The sequence below is a fragment of the Aythya fuligula genome, chromosome 15 (genome assembly GCF_009819795.1).
Source record: "Aythya fuligula isolate bAytFul2 chromosome 15, bAytFul2.pri, whole genome shotgun sequence".
Taxonomy (NCBI): Eukaryota; Metazoa; Chordata; class Aves; order Anseriformes; family Anatidae; genus Aythya; species Aythya fuligula.
This window is the reverse complement of record NC_045573.1, coordinates 12,030,807-12,050,940: the sequence shown is the minus strand read 5'-3', so window position 1 is coordinate 12,050,940 and position 20,134 is coordinate 12,030,807. Positions and strand designations below refer to the sequence as shown.

Here is a 20,134-nt window from a genome sequence, read left to right as displayed (position 1 = left end):
GTGTACATCAGAAGGGACTGAGCCTCCACAAGCGCTCCAGGACAGGCTCTGCAAAGAGCCCTCCCTCCTGAAGCCCAAGCACGTGGCTGTCCACTCCAGCGTTCATCGCCCTCTGACTAGCAAGCTCTGCTCTGAGCTTCCAGAGCATGGTGCAAGTGTGCTTCTGTTTGCATTGCTGCAAGCTGCAGGTGAAGGGCTCCATACCAGGTGGTCTGTAACAGGCCGATTAGAAGGCTGATTTTTTTTATTCCCCAGCCTGAGACGACTGGTGCTCATTGTACATGTGCTGGCGTACTGCCTCTGCCTTCCCTGCTCCTCAGGATTACAGGATTACCCAATGACCCTTCCCTACCAGATTCAATGGAACAATATACAACAAGTTCATATATGAACATACATACGTTCACATTTATATATTTCAATATATGAAGGGGGCTTATTAGAAAGATGGAGGAAGACTTTACTAGGGCCTGTACTGACAGGACAAGGGGCAGTGGTTTTAAATTGAAAGGAGGTCAGTTTGGACTAGATATAAGGAAGACATTTTTCATGATGAGGGTGGGGAGACACCAGAACAGGTTACCCAGAGAAGCTGTGGTTGCCCTATTGTGGGAGGCTATTCAGAGTCAGGTTGAGTGGGGTTTGAGCAACCTGATCTGGTGAAAGATGTCCCTGCTTATGGCAGGGGGTGGTCTTTAAGGGCCCCTTCCAACCCAAACCATTCTATGACTCCATATAAAACTAGAGGACATCTTGGTCTCAGGAAAACTTTCCTGCAGCAGTAATTTGTCCTAATACTAAACTATAAGACTTGTAAAAAAAAAAAAAAAAAAAGCAAATGGGTCAGCACCAGTAATATTTTAGGTCCAGATGAAGGATGTAGGCCTGGGAAGGAATTAGCAGCAGTGAGGAAGTGTTAACTGAGGCATTGTGTCCCATGAGCAGATCAGCAAGTCAGCTCTACTTTGATTTTTAGCAGTCCTACACAAGACCTCACACAAGACTTTGTCTAATCCCAATCAGGATTTTGTCTAATCCCAATCAGCCACATGTTTAACGTGCTGCTGCAAGCAGCACACACTGCATTACAGAATGGGAGCTTAGACAACAGTGACAGTTACCTGCATAATGGCACTGAACTGTGCTTCGTTCTCCATCTGCTCCTCTGCTACTCCTCTTTGGACACTGGCCAAAACACTAGACTTGAAGAAGTACCGCCAATTATGGTGGAGGACCCGGAAAAGCAGCTCGAACAACTCTGCTTTCACATCAGGAGATGAGCGCTAGGAGGAAAGAAAAAACAAACAACTGTAAGCCTAAGCAGGCTCCTGTGCTGGAATCCCATTTATCCCCTGGGTCCCACTGCTACCAGCACCCTGCCTGGTGGCCACTCCGGGTCGTGCTTTGCAGCCAAGGTACCAGAGCAAAGTATTTCCTTCTAAGGAAGGCATCAAACCCAGCAACTGTTGGATCATGCTAGGAACACATCATTCGGTTTTGAGTTTTACCTCCTGCTTTGAGCACGTCTGTAATTTTATCGTCTAACAACTCCTGACAAAATCCTCCACCCACGCTGCTCCCAATTCCTACTGTCTAGTCACCCAACTCTCCCTGATAGGGACTGACATTTCAGCTCCTGGAAATCAGAAAAACTTCGTTGCTCCCGCACCCCCAGCAATGCCTTCCCTTCCCCTTCTTCCTTCACCTGGTGAGAACAGTCCTACCTCCGCAATGATGGGGTAGACCTGCTCCATGCACAGTGAGATGACGCTGGGTAGAAACGGCTTGAACACTTGGCCTGGTTCTTGTACCACCACCTGCAGGATTTTCAGGAACTTCTCCACCACCCGACAGCCAGTGCTGCCCTCATGGAGGATGCTCTCGGCCAACTGCTCTCTAAAATAACAGGAAAAAAGAGGTTGTTGTACAGGAACACGTCCCGAAATCTGCATGCTCATTCAATTTAGAAGGCTTTATCTTTAGGCTGCTCAAGATAAATCATCCTGAGGGTAAAGGAAAAGCGACCAATACATGACAATACCTGGTGAACATATTTAGGAAGGTCTGTATGATCTGCTCAGTGAAAGGCACTCCCATCTGCACCCTCAGTCCTTGAAACAAAGTGAGGAAGAAGCTCAGCATCTCATCCGTCACATCTAAGATAGAAGAGGAGAGCCACATGAATGTGTTATGGCAACATTCAAGTACATCAAGTAGTCTTATGTCAGATCTCCCTCCTCCTGTACAGGGAACCCCATTTATTCCTGGACATATAGCGGCGGTGTTGCTACTAGAAACTGAAACCAACAGCTGGTACTACTACAGAGCTTAAAGATTGTCCATCCACTTCCAAAGACCATCAGGGACAAGCTCAGCCAGCACCAAACAACTCAGAACAAATACAATACTACCAGCAAGGGCCCTCTGTCCGGTCTGCCTACACAGACTGCTTGGAGAAAGCTCTTGCAATGGCCTGGGCTGACCTCCAGTTGTTCACTGCGTGGACAGGGTTAACAGGAAATACAAGGAAATCCAACACAGCTATACAGCTTGGGGTGGCCAGGAGACAGAATCCTTTTTATTTCTATTTTTTCCAGGAACTGACAAGATCCTTCTGACTTCAGAAGTAATTTTCATGCTGGTGCAGTCGGCTGCAAATTCTCTCAATCCCGACATGCTCTATTGAATAGCCAAGGTCAGCTGTAACTGCTCCTGTCCTACTTCATACAGCCTCTTACAGCCAACACAGAACAGGCGAGCAGCCTCATGCAACTGAAAACAGCAATTCACTCGAGTCACAGCATCGTGCTGTCTTGGATCCTCTAGTTCTTTGTTTTGCCTCCCCAGAGGGCTGCTTCTCTGAGAAAATCCCACCTAGCTCCAAAAGTTTTTTTGGAGTGCTTGGCTCTTCATAAAACTACCACAGTCCTGGGCATACAGGCTATGCTGATGTGATAGAAAACGTAAGTAGCTGGCCACAACATGGCCAAGCCACGGTTCTGGTTACATCTCTGCCTCTCCTTTACAGTGGTAGTAAAAATAATCTTTTGATCAAGTTTAATGAGAGCTACTTCCCTTCGTCTTCAATCTTCCAGACAGAAAATAAGTGACAAAGGTAGCCAGACAGAGTATTTTAAAGCTCTTTTTTGGGTGCTCATGAATAGCTCCATTCCTGTTCGCTGCTGAAGGCAACACAGGGCATCTCCACCTTCTGGAAGTGTGACAAGCCTTCATGACTGTGTTCTAGATGACAGAAGATCTCCCCTTCCTGTTCTGAATCAGCCCAGCCCACCCAGCAGTGAAGACTCACATTACACTTTGGCACAGCAAGCCCACACACTTCACATGAACACCAAGATCTAGGCTGATGGACTTGGGATGTTATCGGTAGGTCATAAAGCTACTCACAGCATTAAAGCCCGTCCTATGGTTATACCTGACTGATGAATGAAAGCTGGGAAGAGGGCTAGTGAGACCTGCACGGATTCTTGCAGCGACTGATAACAGATCTGTCGAGACTTGGTGGATTCTCCAGAGATACTTTCCACAATATCTTCTAACACGCTGAGTGTCTGATGGATGATCACTTTGGCTGCAAAATCAGAGAAGTGATACTTCCTGATATGTCAAAACTACTTAGAGGCAAAAAAAGAAGAGAAATCAAGTTCACACACACACAGTACCTAGAACAGCATGTAAAGCAGTGGATACACCAAGCTCAGGTTGGAGTCAGAGACATTCCCAATGCACATTCACATTTTAAATGTTTAACAGGTTCAGTTAAGTACCTGTGGCAAGTTGCTTTCTTAAATTATATGGGCCTACTGCCCTACAGATGCATCCATTGCTCGAGTGCAAAATGAGTATAAGGTGCAGAGACTGAAGGGAGCTCTGAATATTTTCAACCCAGTATAAACTGCCCAACAAATTAGAAGCACATTATGGTAGGAAAATATCCTGCAGATTTTCATTTCTGAAAGTGATGATTGGAGTCATTGTACAAAATCACTGTACAAACCAACCCAAACATTGGGAGAACTGAATAGGATTAGTTCAAAACCATGTGAACAGTCAGCTGATATTCTTTTTGTGAGGCACAAACAACCCCCTCCCACACTTCCTCTCTTCCTGCACAGAGCTTACCAGCATGTCAGGTTTGTCAGAAGCTGTGAGAGAATACTTATAAACAAGTGACTCTTCAAAAAAAAAAAAAAAAAAAAAAAAAAAAAAAAGACAAGACATACCCAAAACCAGTTTCAAAACAGATAGAATAGCTTCGAAAGGTCCCTGGACTGCATCATTTCAGAGCTCTCCTCCTACATATATACACCTCTACACGACTTCCCGAAGTCTAGATTAAATTCTTATTTTCCCCTTTAAGTTTTAAAACCATAATCTTCATTAACACTGCCTCCAATCAATGTTTCTAGTACTGTAGAAAGTTGTATGGTAGTACAATTATTAGGTGGTTCAGCATTTCCAACACAATCATTACTATTCAAGTTTTTATTACAAACTTGATACCTTTTTGCCAGAACAACTGAGGAAGACAGCACTTTGATGGGACAGCTTACTGGCAACCAGGGGTGAAAGTGCCCTTTACACACACAGAGAGAAGTCTCTCTTATAAAGAAGAAACTCATTGCTCCTTTCCTGTCCTCCTCTAAACAGTTTCTCAGCTAAAATAATTATCAAAAAACCAGCTTAATGACTCCCATCAGCAGTTTGCACTGTATCTGTAAGAGGACAGCACATGCTAAGGAACTTTGTACTTACTGTCCTCCATCTGCACTTTCCTCTGTGGCAAGATGGCGTTGGATTTTAATTGGCGGTATTCCCTCGTGAGGGCAGAGATCAGGCTGGCATGGTTGGTGGAGCGAACTGCCCACTGCTGTTCGCTCTCTGGAAGATTTGGCCAGGGCAGCAACAACACGTTCGACAGCGCTCTGCACACCAACACCTGGGCCTAAAGGCAATGAGGCATTAAGCAAAGAGAAAAGATTTTGGTGTTTGCTACTCACTTTATTTTACTAGAGCACAATCCTAAACTGATGTTTTACAATTGTCCGAGACATCCAGCAACGCTCGCTATTTGAGGAAAGAGTTCAACAGCAAAAGCTGAGCCCAAGTGAAAACTAGCAGCTCTGCAAGAGAAGCAAAGCTCCGAGTCCTAAGAGATGGAACCAGCTCCCAGCGCTGCCCAGCCTCCTGTAGAACAGGACACCTCTATTCTTTACATAGCTAAAACAGAGATGATGCCACTTTCATTGCTCTGAGTCTGGTTTTCACAGCAAGAGTGCACGCTTACGCAGCACTTTATACCTCCGTGCTATTGCACAATACAAAAAAAAATAGTAACCCAACCTCTGCTGGCACTTTTCAGTATTTTTGGAATACAAAAAGTAATTTGGAGTGAGATACGGGGAATGCTAACAAGTTGCACAGAAAACCCCTTCCATATGTCAGAATCAACATGCCAGTATGCAAAGGCAAGGCAGTCAGGGACTGTCTTGGCAAATGAGAAAGGAACAAGATCTAAGAGTTGCAACTGTGTTTGTTTTTTCCTTATGCTGTTGCTTGAAATAGAGAACTGTTGACAAACTGTCACTGTTTCCTGGATATACACAACACACAGAACTGCTGTCCCCTCCCTCCCCACTGTAGGTTATACTTCCCGACAGTAACTGAGGCAGAGCATCCCAAGGACACCTACTACATTTCTTCACGTTTCAGACAAAAATCACCTTATCAGGAAGCCGCTGAGCAGAAGTGTCTGTGATCCTGTTGAACACCTTCTGTACTGCAGGGATGCTGATCAAGAACACCGGTCGCACTGTGGTGGCTAAAGAGACTAGCAGGTGGCACGCAGACAGCAGCAGCTTCTCCTGCACCTGCAAGAGGGGGCACTTGGTCAGGCTGCCCAGTAACTCCGCCACTCAGAGCCACACGGTGTGTCACGGGTGGCAGCACACCGAGTTGCTGTTACCAGGTTTTGCAAGCAAAATAGTTTATATATTCTTTATTGTGAAGGTGGTCAAACACTGGAACAGCTTTCCTAGAAAGGTGGTTGATGCTCCATGCCCATCAGTGTTGAAGAGGCACTTGGATAACGTCCTTAATAACATGCTTTAACAATTAGTTAGCCCTGAAGTGATCGGGCAGGTGGACTTCACAATTTCTGTAGGTCCCTTCCAAGTAAAAATCACAGAACTGATCTGATCTATTTATTTACCAATCAGAACACAGGTCATTGCTCTTAATACTGTGGAAAAAATACTTCCCTGCTTTCAAGCTATAAAATCATGCATCTGACCTGATGTGTCTGTAAGTTGCTTACTCTTGTATTAGCTTGCCCTGCCCCGTGGTGCTATTATTCGGTGTTGTTCTTACTCTCAGCCTTGCACGAGACCTTTGCTGTGGCTCTGGCAGGCACATCAGCCCTCACGTGGGGCCACAACATGGTCCAGAGCAGGCTGCTCAACACCTGAACGGACCACATTGTGGCTCGAGAGCCCCCTGCTCTCCGTGGCCACCCAGCCCCAGCCCCTGGTGCAGCACTGACCTTAGAGCTGATGAGGGGTGTGATTGCCTCCAGAGCGGTGGAGACGAGAGAGATGAACTGCTCCGGGTTCTGCCGGTGAACTTCGCTGTAGAACTGTGCGAGCCAATGTGAGTAGGCCTGCAGTGCTGCCAGGGACTGCGCGTGCCTATGGAGGAGGAGAACAAGAGTCAGAGACACACGTGCAGCACGCATACGAGCGGGACAGCTGCTTGTCCTGCCTGAAGCTGTATTACACTGCCTTGGGAGGATTGTTGTGCCAGTGAGCATTAGGTTAGGACTGCAGAATGGCATCCCTATTTCTTTTCACAACTCTTTCCCATCATATTTAGCCACCTGAAGAGATTTGCAACCTGTTTAGGTTCAGAAGGTTCTCATCTCTTACTAAATTTAAGAGCAATACGTAGCAGCGTTTGATTCTGCACTTCCCAGCCCCACGCAGCAATGGGCACAGAAGGGAAAGCAACCACGAATTCACACCAGTGGAGGCTGCAGGATGACAAGTGCCATGACAACCTAGTCTCAGGTACTCCTGCAAGCACTTCCCATATTCCCTAACCTTGCAGCACAGAATTCATTCCACGTGCCCACTCAATTAGCAGGAAGAGGGGACAATGCAATTACCTTTAGAAATTTTTGGGCATCTCGTCACACATGGTCACCAGTCTCTAACACACTGCCCAATTGCAAGTGCCCTACACAACAAATCCCTGTGCTGCAGATTTTAATGAAAAGAGTCCATGAATGTTGATATTCCCTCCAAAAACAAAGATCCTCCCATGTGTACACATCCCCACCACAGCGGCTGCATTTAAGATCTCAGTCATCTCTGGCAGGCAGCTTCCAGGTCTGCATCAGCCACCTCCTGAACACACGATTTGTCAGCAAGTCCAGTGGGGTTATGCACAGTGGGCAAAAATAGGGAAGTATTTTCACAATTTTAATAGCAGGGTGAAGGCTTTCATTCCTGAATCAGCTCTTTTCCTTGATATCTTTCTCCCCCTCCCATGCCCCCCAGCCTTCGTATATTTGTCTCTTTCCCATTCTTCCACTACATGAGAACAGATGCATTCCTTGTGATTGTTACGTGACCTAAATTATTTTTTGTCCTGGACATTGTACATTCAAGGCATATTTAAAGGTGTGCTATAACTGGACTTGTCCACTGAGCAGTAGTGTTAAACCAACAGTATAAACTGATAAGGTCAAATTATCAATCATCATTTGGGAGGCTGACTATAATTATACCTTATAATTATACTTTTGGTAGAGTGCCATTTCACTTTTTTTTTTTTTTTTTTTTTGAGTCAGGATGATGCTTTGGGGATCAGACAGGTGTCCTCCAAATATATGACAATGTACCTTTTTTTAGCTTCCCATTAGAAAATGGATCTCAATTTTCTTCAAGGACATTTTCATTCAAGGACGTTGGACCCAAGAGGGAAGGACGAAAACCCCTAACTAACAAATCACAGAAAAAGCCTCCCGAGCTACTTTAAAGCAAAAAGAGAAGTAAAGGAACATTATCTGCATAAAACTCAGTCCTAGTGACTCGAATTAGGAGAAATCCAGTCTACTGTGGGTTTTCAGGAAGCTCCTATATGTACAATCAGAAGGAAGAACAAGCACTTGACACGTTTAAAAGCACAACCTTAAATTCTGCTCACAAAATGCCAGCTGGCAGGTAGCAGGTTTGTACAACGCAAGCATGAGAACGAAAGGTCTCCAAAAGGGCATTAGAGTGATGTCCTACTACCAGCGGCATCAAGATTTCACACTTAATGTCAACTTCTGGATCAAAGGCATTCGTTTGTTTCAGGAACAGCCTGCGTCGCTGGAAGGCACACATTTGGTTTGGAAGCCAAGGACTCAAAACCTTGTGCTAAAAAAAAACATCTTTACCTGGGTCATAGATTTGACTTTGGTAGCAAAAAATAAAATCCATAAGCCTCAAACTACGTATCACTCATTTCTTAAAATAGATCTATTTCTTAAAATACCACCATCGTAACACTTGTTAGACCACCTAATTTTACTGCAAAAGAGCCAAGCTTTTACAGCCACTAGTACACAGCAGAAAAATGGTCTGCCTTTAGAGCTAATGCAAGGGGCATTTTTACATCTGATCACAAATATTTTTCTTTAAATAATCCATCTACATCAATTTGAGGAAACAGTGGTCCAAAATACTGGTAAAGGTCAAGGCTATTGCCAGCAAGTACCCTTGTGGTTAGCTAACATTTACGGTTTCCCGAATGTTTGCCAAGATAGTAATTAGAACACCAGATCTAAGAGATCCAAAGTTTCCTCCATCCCACATAGGTTCAAAATTTGTATATAATCACATGTAGCACGTATCTCATACTCACACATCAATAAGGTCAGGTTTCAATACAGATGGTACTGCAGTTTCAATGTTGTACAGTTTAATCTGGGATCCATATAGCGTTACTTTTACCAACCTGCAAGTGAATACATAAATGGTAAAACAAAAAAACTGCAAGATGGATATACACATGTACAAACCCACTCGCATGTCTTATCTGAATGCTGCTCTTGACAAGCCTATGTCAATATTTAGCTATTATATAGATTAGATTTAGGCCATTTAGTAGAAAGTAATTTAGAACCCATTTCCTTGCTTGCGATAAGATGGAACAAGTATGATGTTCTTGTGTGGACATGAAACAACATAAAGGCAGTGGCTCTGAAATTCTGTAATTTGAAACTATGCACTAATTAAGTTTCTTGGAGGGTAAGAACACAATAATACCTGCTTTCCAGCTTTTAGAGATCTTTTTAGAAAGGAAATTTCAGTTTAGAAGATTTAGCTCTCACAGATAACTCTCAAGTAATCATAAAATCATCTAGGTTGAAAAAGACAGTCAAGATCATCAAGGCCAACCATCAATCTGACCTACCAAGTCCCATAGCTGAACCATAGCCCTTAGTGCCACCAGAATCAACAGTGCATCACAAATGCAGATGCTGGAAAACAATTACCTCAACCATTGCAGTAAATGATTTTATTTATCCCTCCCCAGTAGTTATTTCTCTGGTGAAGGGTTAAAAAGCCATCTGAGAAACTCAGCACTGATGAACCTAACGCTTCAGGTACTAGTTATTGAGTTCTTTGTATCTCAACTTAATCATGACAAGGTGAGGTAGAAAGAAACCTTGGCTTTGTTTGGTGATGATTGTTCCTTGTACTGATGAAGGGACAGCAACCCCCCCTCGTACCTACCTCTCCACCACTGTAAGAGCATCATTGAACCTGGCAGCAAACACATCCCCAATGAAGTATTCTGCTAATCGACCAACAGCCTGCAGCAAGGAGCTCAGATCCCTCAAGGAGCAGTGCAAACGACGGCAATCATTCTCCGCAGTGATGTTCAGCCTGTGACCTGAAACGACATTTTGGTTTACTAGAAGTGAATCCAAAAGACACACGTGTACACATTCACTTGTGCTAACAGCAGTCTGAAAACTCATCCTTCAAAGTGCATGTAACTTTGTGACTAATAAGTACAGCTCTTTGGGATGGGAAACCTAATTACAAAGCTACAGGAAATGCTAAGTTTATTCTAATTACATTGCAAGCATTCTTCTTAAATTAACTCGGCAGTGGGTCACAGTTCAAAACCCAGCAGTCCAAGTGACTGAAACAGTCAGTCGGGTAAGACAAGTTCAGCTGTTCTGACTGCCACAATTCAAATTTATCTTTAAGGGCTGAAAATGACACTACTGATAATTTCAGCCTTTTCCACAATTATTTTATTCTATTTGGTATTAAAATATGTATAAACAGCAACCTTTTTGGCTGTCTGTCAACACCAAAAAAGCAATCCCAGTTCTGTGAAAGTCATTACCCAGACTCCCTCTGCTGGCTAGACTGAAATAGATGTTCCAGCACTGGAAGCACATTTGGAGAGAGTGCATTTGCTTCTAATTTGAAATGTGGTTATATACTTTCACATGTCAGATAACAAGAAACATGCAGGTAAGTAGATTTGCCAGTCTTATTGCCTATGCAATTGTCCTACTGCTCAACCACGTACACCTGGTCTCCAAGCATCCCAGACCTTTTACTAAAAAAGTAAATATATTCTGCAACATGTTTCAAAGAAAATCTGTTTCTTTCTACTGACCGTATCTAATCTCGTATTGTTTACAATTTCAGCAACAGGCTTGCCATTTACGTACCATCAGCACGCTGTCACCCAGTTGCCTCTGAGTTACTTCTGACAGCTAACACAAATGATTGCTACAACATTAAAAACCCTGTGCATTACTACTAAACCTAGGATGTCTTAAGTGTTCTTCAGATCAGAATTACTTTTTTTATTGGAGGGGCAGGGGGGGCGGACTGCTGCATAGCTGCTCTCAACACCCAAGGTATCTCCCAGTATCAGAGCAAGGGAAGAACCATACCAATACAAAATCATATTATTAGACTTTTGTTTGCTATTGGAGTTTGACTACTAAGTCATCACACACCATGTGTGATGGTAAGAATTTCAGATCCTCAACATAGCGAAGAGGAAGCAATACTAAAGCAGGTCTATAGTGTTTTCACAGTAAGATACTCAAAGAGCGAGGACTTTTTGCTGGATGGCGGTGGTTACCTGTTCCTGAAGTGACCACAAACTGCTGGAGTCCCAGATACACTTCCAAGTTGTCCTGCAGAACTGGAAACTAGAAGAAAAAAAATGAGCATGATTTGGGGGCTTGGCAGTCAATTAACACTCTACTATTAGTCTATTAGAGAACATTTTTTCCTATTTCTCCCTAACACCTTCAAGAAGACATTTGGAAGGAGGACAGGCCTGTTTTCTGGGCTAATTCTGCAGCTTACGTCTCTATAGGTCCTATGAAAACAATGACATGAAAAGCACCCTGAAGGCACTTCCCTGTGGTAGCTCTCCTTTTTCCACAAACACCAACCACCAGCCTCACGAGCTAGAGGTCTGACACATCAGGGTTGGCATGGCACAGCATGCCATCAGTGCGAATGTGCAGCTGGATGTAGAACCCAGATCAAACAGAACAGGGGCACACAAGCAAAGAACAGCAGAGCCTGAAGCACTGGAAACTTGCACTGCATCCCATAGGCATCAGGTTCTCAAAATGCAGCTACCAAAACACTCAACTGATGGAAGCTGAGTTCAGTGCCTCTGACGGAACACAGAAGGGAAACACTGCAGCCACTCTGCTGGCACACTGCAGACTGCACCAAGAACAGCTGAAGTCCCAGAGGGAAAACAGCCAAGGGAACAAACAACACAGTCGTCATGCGTCCTGATCTGGGAACACAGCATTATCCTAACTCCATCATTCAGGACTGACTGCAAACATGCCTGTTCCTACTGATACTTCAGCTGAGTAACGGGTTATGCTACCCTGGAGAACACGTTGTACATAGACTAGGAAGCTTTCTGACCACTGTTCAGCACCCAAGGTACTTCAGTGGTATTATTTGGGATTATTTGCCTTGTGCTTGAACGTATTTGCATGCATACAAGATTGCATGGTAACCTTTTTGTTGTAGACATCTCACCCGAAAAACTGTTTCCAACCTTTCACTCTGGCATAAATTTACTCATTTGCTATTGGCAAAGTCGCCACATTTGAAGAGTTTGGATTTATGAAAGTTCACTTGCACAAAAAACTACAGCCCTTCATTACTCAGCATGGGACAGAATAACAGCAGCTGCTGGACTTTCAGTTATTGTTCCTGATGACCAACCACTGCATTCAACATCACTGCAGAGACTGTTGTGAAAGGCATGCAAAACTTCCTGAACATCTCCCAGACCATGCAAGAATGAATACAGGGCTCAAGAATTCACTGTAACATTTCTAACATACTGTGCCTATTTAACAGTTGAGTGCCTGCAAGAGGAGAAATATTTAAAAAGAACAGATCATCTTCCTCATGCTAACGTGTTACTTTGAGGGAAGCCACATGCTCTTCACCGTATGACCCGTATGCTCACTGTGCTCACAAACAGCTGTTCCATTTGTCTGCCTTTTGCTAACTCATGCCATGCCACCACGCTGCAGAGGAACTTGACATTCGCATGAGAACTATTTTGCTCACTACTTTGGAGTTTCTAATAACATGCTTCTGGTGCTTACTTCAGGTCAGGCATCTTCTACCTCCGTAGCAGTTCAATGTTCTCTGCTTCTTGACAACATGGCTCAGAGATCTAGGCATGCACTGTCTCCAGTGGGGTTAATAGACTTGCTTTGAGTTCCCACTGCATATACCTGCCTTTTTTCTTGTCCAGAGAAAAGACCAACTCTGAATTTTGGACTCCACTGGCCTTGAAGCCTCCTCCTCAGAAACCCTTATAACGCTACAAAATAAGGCAACTTGTTCCAGCAACAACAGTGACCCTAGCTGGAAAGAAGCACTTATCTGTGTTTATCAGATATAATTCCCCACTGTCCGAGGCACTGTTTTCAGCATTTGTATCTAGCCTTTCATTTAAACAAAGATTTCACTCTCCTTAAAATCCTAACAACACATATCTATCCAATTCACAATGCTGTCTCCTAACATAAAGGCCAAGATAAACAGCAATGAATTATTTACACTTGGAGAGATGGGCACTTCCATAAAGCTTGGTGTCCAGCAAGTAGGTCTCAGACACTCACTGTGAAGGATCTTCACAACACCACAGCAAGAAATTCAGCAAAGCCAAAAACCAATTTTTTGACTTCTGGTCTCTCCTTTCCCAAGCTTTAGCTTCTAAAAGCAAATCTCCCTACTTCTTTTGGCACCCTGGCTTCTGTGAAACAGCTTGCAACGAATTCCAGCAGTTGGTGCTCATTTCACGTTGCGCTTTTGGTCTGCATAGCTACTTACTAGTGTGGAGAAGGCATGGGTTGGCAAGAGCTCCATGACTTTTGCAACCACTTCCAAGCTCTGGCGCAAGTACCGCTGCCACTCAGTCTGCTGCTATGGGAAGAAACAACAAGGTAAGCACAGCAATTCCTGATGGAAACGGGTGGCCTTTTGTAGCTGGTCCCAAACACCGAGCCCCAGCCTAACTCCTTTCCAGAGCCTGGCTTTTGCAGACACCCAGCTACTGGAGAGGTACTGCTCCTGAGCCTCACATGGTGCCAGACACCTGGCTGGGCACAGTTTTACTGACCCTCTCTCTGGGCCTGCATGCCTCTATTTCCCTGGGGTGATAAGCCACAAGCATTCACTCCCGAAGCACAGTTACTGCACAGATGACTGGCATCAGTTACGTAGCACCACGTGGCTCTCTAATGCTCCAGTCTGACGCTTCAGCCACCTACTGCTCTTTACTTTTACTGTTATCAGTATGGATTGAGATGATATTTACTGACTTCAGAGAAATATGCTCAGATGAAAGCACTAATATATACGGCTTAAAGCTTTTGTCTTGAAAAATCTTTCTGCGTTTACATTCCAAAGCAACCAGACACAGACACCTATAGTGCCTCTGATAAACAGAACAGAGATACCTGCATTTTTCCCCATAAAAAACAAGTTAAAAACAAAGGTCATATACTTTCAGTGTAACTTAGATGTATTTTTGATAAATGCATTTCATGCTTCTTTAAACCTCAAAACCCCACACAGAACTGAGTGAAGCAGCGGGTATCTAGCCTGCATTCCAGAACTCAAGCTTTGGGAAAGACATTCCAGGTGTAATGAGTGCAGCAGTTAATATCTGAACCTGCAGCTGCCCTTGTTCAACTCTGCTCCTTACATCATCATCCAGTGTCTCATCATCCAGCTCCTCCAGCTGTGCCTGGTTATACCTGAACTGGATTCGATTCAACACCTCCGTCAGCAACAGAACCAAGGCATCTTCGTACCTGTGACCACGGAGAAGACAAAAGGAGTGTGATAAAGCAATTCTGCAGGGACTGCCGTGCTCACAGCCCTTCCAGCAAAGGAGAGATGTAAACCAGGTGACAGTTTAATGGGAGCCACTGCAAAGAGCCTGCAGCACAGCTTTACGGGCTTATACACACAACATCAAGTAGAGCTTTGGATTAAGAGTAACGTGTCGCTTTAGGTCACAAGCTACCAGCAAGGAAAAAGCTTGTGGTAATATTTGATATCCCACTACCTCTGAGAGGGAAATGGATAACCATTGGCTAAAGCAGCAGCCCAGGAGTACAAAACAGGCAAGGCAGCAGGAGCAGTTTTCCAGGAGGAATGGCAGCTGCCTGTGAACAGAAGACACCAGCACCCTCTTACTGCTCAACCTGCTCCTCAGGAGCATGGCTGGTGCTATACTTCTGGGATGTGAATAAGGAACAGATGAAGGGGATAGAATTGCTGTCTACCTACAAAAGGGGACAGCCCCTGAGGCTCTTTGTTTTGCTATCTTCTTCCCATACACAGTTGGCCAATGAATTCAGGCCCTTGCCCTCTAAAACAAAGCCAGCACTTTTTCCACTTCCACTATAACACTAAGAATATGTCAGTGAAAGACATCCTTTCATCTCAGGTACTATGCAACAGGCATGGAGTGCAGAAGATACTCCTTCCTCCATTGATCACATAAAAATAATACCAAGCTGTGACCAGTCACCTGACCATGCAACCATTTCTGCTGGCACCACCAAAGTCTGGGGATTTGGGATTTTGTTCTGTTCTTTTCTCTTTTCTTAAGCCACCTTCTTCAGAACATGGCTTGTCCCATGCAAGGACCAGTCATGCCCTTTTTAAAGTGAGATCAGGTTGGAAAACTAGGCGTGAACATGTACTAACAAAGATGCAAGGAATGATGCAATCCAAGCATCAGCCTCATCAGCTGCACCACCAACTAAGCAGCTGAAAGCTTTCCGTGCAAGGTGGCTGAATTAACATTTTTTCTGTAGCCAGATGACATAACTCAAGATTGGGCAACTAATCCAGTAGTAGAACTGCAATGTGTACCAGATGCAGCGTTTAAAAGCCACGGAACAGGAAATTTCATCTGTGCTCCTGTGGTGTAACCACACCCATATTATCAAACTGAGGCGTTTACGTCTTAAAGCATGAAGGAAGTCGTAGCTATATAAAGATGCCATTAAAAACAGGTAGTTCTGATAAAACAGCACGACAAGCTTTAACCACTTCTACGTGTTTTTTTTTGTTGTTTGTCACTCTTTCGTGTGAAATATCTCCAAGAGAGACAGCTATGGTTTGTTTCAATTCTGTCCATCAGAAAATGCCTGATGGACGTGCATTACACACGCATTAGCCAGGTGAAGGGGGGCCAGAATGCCAAGGCAGAGTTCAACAGCATCAGGCAGACAGCAGCAAATTAGGCCCAAATTGTAACAAAGCTCAAATGCAAATACCTACTACCTGAGAAATTAAAAATACTCAGTTCCCATGCTGAAAGGAAGAGAGCTGTCTGGCGTAAGCTAGTTCCACATTTGTTCTTTGTGGTTATGACACCAGGCTGTCTTTCAGTAACTAACCACTTACTTATATTTAGTATGCTCCAGGGGAAAGCAGCTTTCTTCTGCAATTGGCTAAGAGCAATAAGGCACAAGCCACGGTGCCTTTAACCCTAACACATTTGAACAAGATCCAGTATATTCACCAAGTATTTCTGGGGGGGAGCAAAAAGACCCTTGATAAAAGCAGAGAGCCAACTATTTCAGGAGACAGCACCTACAAAGGAAGTGCTGCCAACCACTGTTACAATTCATACACATCATTAGCTACAGAGGTAAGCAAGCAGAACTTAACTTTCAAACACAGCACCACCAGCATTTCTCAAACACATCCTCCATTTAAATAGATTTTAAAACTCCAATTAAATCTGAAAATTTCCTAAGTCGTTAGTTAGTTGTACAAGCTGTGTGTGAACCCTTACTACACAACTTACTCTGTAGTCTCCTCCTCTAGTACGAGCTAAAATGTGCTCTAAAATGTTCTAAAAATATGTTCCAGTTCTATTTTAGACTCCAAAGCTTTCTTCCTCTGGCTGCTAGGTTCACATGCAATATTTCTGTGACCTTTTTTCTTGCCTTAATTTGCTCAGCTTGAATTCTGTTCAATGAACGTGCGGTAAGCTCTCCAGTTTAAGCTTTAAATGTTCAGTGATTTTTTGAAAAAAGCATTCTACACATGGCTGCAGTAAACAATAGCTTATTTCTCAGTATTTCCACAATGACCACAAGACCCTCTGCAGCTGTCAAATCCCAACTACTTTCCCGATTACTTACCTATTGAGTACTGCTTCTTTGTCTGCCAGACGACTTTTAATTTTGCTAGTCAGATAGTCCAAGAAGAGTGTCCAAATGTCCAAGCAAGAAAAGTAACCTTCATGGGTAGGCTGAAATACACCAATGTTCATAATGACTCTCTCAAACTGGGAATAACTTCTTGCTGTACAAAAAAGTTTCTAGGAGGGCACTGAAGAGACTTGCAGCCTCAAGATATCAAAAAATGAGCAAGAGCTTTGGCGCAAGTTAAGAACCCTGTGATGACAAGGGTTGTCTCAGAGTGAACCCATCTCATGGCTTGCTGCATCAACTTCTAGCATTTTATACATCTGCTTCCTGTTATTATTCACATATGATGGTGAACAGGACTGAACTGCATTATGACAGCTTCTACTGTAAGGTAACGCGTATCAAAAGCCAGTTTGTTTTAAACTGCAAAATTGAAGGATACAAAGAATGCTTCAGATACAGTAAAAGCAGCAGCTTCAGGAGAAAGAAAAACATCCCCAAACACAAAACAAGCCAGACAGATTTTTTCCAGACATTTTCTATTTCATGGGCTAGCAAAAAAAAAAAAAAAAAAAAAAAAAAAAAAAAAAAAAAAAAAAGGTAGAAAAAAGTTAAACAACAAACAAGTTGTTCTTACAAGGTAACTACATGTGAACGCTGTCCCCAGCTAAATCCAGGAGCACATTAAGGCATTTCCAAGTCCCCAGCAATAATACTGGGGAAGTAAGTGCCAGTAAAACGTCTTTTTTTTTTTTTTTTTTTTCCTGGGCTAGCTTTAGTATCAGCTCCACTGGCGAAAACAAGCTAGCCCTGCTGTACAGAACAACAGGACAAGAAGAACAGAACAAGAAAAAACAATGTCACAAGGCTGTACCTGATGAAAAGTGTATTTGAACAACAGTGCCAGAAATTCAACCACGGGAAACTGGGAGTAGGATTCAATTCTTCGTAGATGGACGCTCACAAAGAGACGAAGAAAGTCCGTAAACTTCTCAATGTAGCTACAAGGGACAGAAGAAAACACAATTCAGAAAACCTGAAGAATGCCACAGGAAAAAGCAATTTCATTGAAACAATCATAAATTCACTCAAAAACCCTTCATTAAAAAAGAAAGTTACAATTAACAGCCAGTAGAACAATTAAAATATAAAGCCCTGCAACAATTACCTACAGGATGGGCAACCCTTCCTTCCATTAATACCTGAAACAGCAGAAAAGACAGTCTAGTCAAAAGCAACTTTAATATTCAGATAAATATAATTGAGTTTAGTCAGGCCTGCAAATAAACACAACCCCCCCCACCCTAGAGAAATAAGTACACAATAGCAAGTCTGATCATACTGATATATACAGGATTAGTCATAAAAACTGTACCACTGAGGAATTCAGCTGAAAGCAAGAAGTTAATGCACAAGTTAACAATACACGTGTTAAAAATTTACTATGGTAGGGGAAGAGACACACAATTTAGAGCTGGAAAGGACCGCTTCTTATGCGGTGCATGACCAACTATTATCCTGAAGTTTCTCAGCTGAGCCCAGGCTTTTGTGACTGAATTAGACAATAAAGACAAATCTTCCTCCAGAGCATGGGACCATACAAAATGAAGATCCAAAAAGAAGCCTGCTATCAAAATTGCAGGAGTCCAGCAAGAGCACGACCTCGGTGCAAGCACAGAGGGTTCTTAAGTACACCACTGGGGAAAAATTACAACGGGGTAAGCTGTTGTGGAATAAAAACATGCCGTGCACAACACAAGCTTCCTCAGGGTTAGAAACCATCCTCATATTGATCTAAACACAGAAGAATGAAGCACTCCATCTGTACACAGGACCAACGCATCGCAACATGATACACAAACAGCAAGAGCTCCAGTGATCCAGTGACAAGGCTGTGGGCAGAGCAATTTGTCCTTCCCATACCTTAAGAGTTCTGAAGTATAAGAGCACTTCAAGTTTTTCTTTTAAAACAAACAGCAAGTTAGGTTTAGCACAGTTTCAGACACAGTTGAGCAGATTTGGTTTACTGTTCGGCCTCCTCTCCCCTTCTGCAAATGCTGGTTTGAAGACAAACGCTCTAACCACAAGTGATTCAAGTCTGGAAGCACTGCCAGCTAACAGAGCTGCAACACTGCTAGTTATTATAAGCCTACAAAAACCATAATATACTTTGAATATGCAAAAAGACTACGTGAACTTTTTATTTGACACTGCCTGCTTGACAAGAATCAGCACAACATGCCTGACCACTGACCAAAGGCATCAAAAATAAAAGATAGCAAAAAACATGCATCCAGACCCAAACATTTCCTTCATTTTTTTTCATTTTTATTTTCTGAAGAGGCTCTGACCTGAGACCAGTGAAACTCCTACTTGGCACCTAGCTCCACACACCCCAAAGCCCGTAGTGCAACCTCCACGCCACTGCTTCTATCCATACCAGACATTTTCCACTCCCATTTCCAATATTTTCACATTTTCAAGTTGAAGCCAACACAAATAAAGCAAAAGACAGTTCACGCTTAATCTTCTTCTATTCAGCAGTAGAATCTATTCAAAACCACACTGATTTCGTAACAAGACAAAAGGAATCACTGCCACAAGAGGCTGGGGAAAAACAGATCTATGGCAGGCAAGCTCTAAAGACGGCGATCTAATGAAGTCGGGCACTTTGACCAGCACCAGTTTTGTTTAGGACTTCGTTAGTCCATCTCAAGAAGATGCATTCATGTGAGAAGTTCTTTAGTTTTGGATGTAAAGCTAGGAACATCCTCCTATACAAGGCAAAGCCATTTCTACAGCGAGGACAGAGTGAGCACAGAGAGCCCCATTCCTGCCAAAGTCAGCTAGATTTTTCCAAGCAGTCTCCCCAGAATGACTTAATTACATCCGTGTTTCAGACCTCAGCAACGAGTGAGGAGGATTCTTGTAAGTAGAGATATCAGATCTCTGGATAACATGTATAAGCAGCAGAAGATAATGGGACAGCAATATGATCTCAGTAAAAGCCAACACAGCTACATCCCTTCCACAGTTCGGTCACTGAAGGCAGCTTGCTGATATTTCCATAGAAGAAAAAGGAGTTACAGAGGGCATTTCATTTACTGCAGGTTTACAGGACAGCTTCTGTGGAATTCAGAGTGTGACCCCTTGCTCTCTGTGCACATATTGCATATGCAAAGGTAGCAGATTTCCACCATGTAAGACATTATTTTTAGGAAGCAAGAAATACTGAAGTCAGAGTAAGTCGAGAAGCAAGCAAGCGGAATTCACTGTTAAGCTGAAGTCACAACTAATCTACATCTATTATTATCAGCGTATTTAAAGACATGGAAAACGTTTTTACAGAAGAAA

General features: G+C 43.3%; 1 protein-coding gene across 2 annotated transcripts in view; it reads right to left on the bottom strand.

Annotated features, from left to right (window-relative positions):
* XPO6 (exportin 6) overlaps positions 1-20,134 on the bottom strand; it is a 52,495-nt gene that overhangs the window by 4,459 nt on the left and 27,902 nt on the right. Inside the window, exons 8-21 of one of the 2 annotated variants that reach the window (XM_032197464.1) lie at positions 17,655-17,781; positions 16,772-16,881; positions 14,308-14,416; positions 13,431-13,523; positions 11,185-11,254; positions 9,804-9,963; positions 8,929-9,021; positions 6,563-6,707; positions 5,745-5,891; positions 4,777-4,966; positions 3,437-3,592; positions 2,042-2,156; positions 1,725-1,896; positions 1,122-1,283 (exon numbers count right to left, since the gene is read on the bottom strand). In XM_032197464.1, coding sequence (XP_032053355.1) covers positions 1,122-1,283; positions 1,725-1,896; positions 2,042-2,156; positions 3,437-3,592; positions 4,777-4,966; positions 5,745-5,891; positions 6,563-6,707; positions 8,929-9,021; positions 9,804-9,963; positions 11,185-11,254; positions 13,431-13,523; positions 14,308-14,416; positions 16,772-16,881; positions 17,655-17,781 — 1,849 coding nt within the window. The remainder of the gene's footprint in view (positions 1-1,121; positions 1,284-1,724; positions 1,897-2,041; positions 2,157-3,436; positions 3,593-4,776; positions 4,967-5,744; positions 5,892-6,562; positions 6,708-8,928; positions 9,022-9,803; positions 9,964-11,184; positions 11,255-13,430; positions 13,524-14,307; positions 14,417-16,771; positions 16,882-17,654; positions 17,782-20,134) is intronic. The other variant, XM_032197465.1, reaches the window with a different exon arrangement.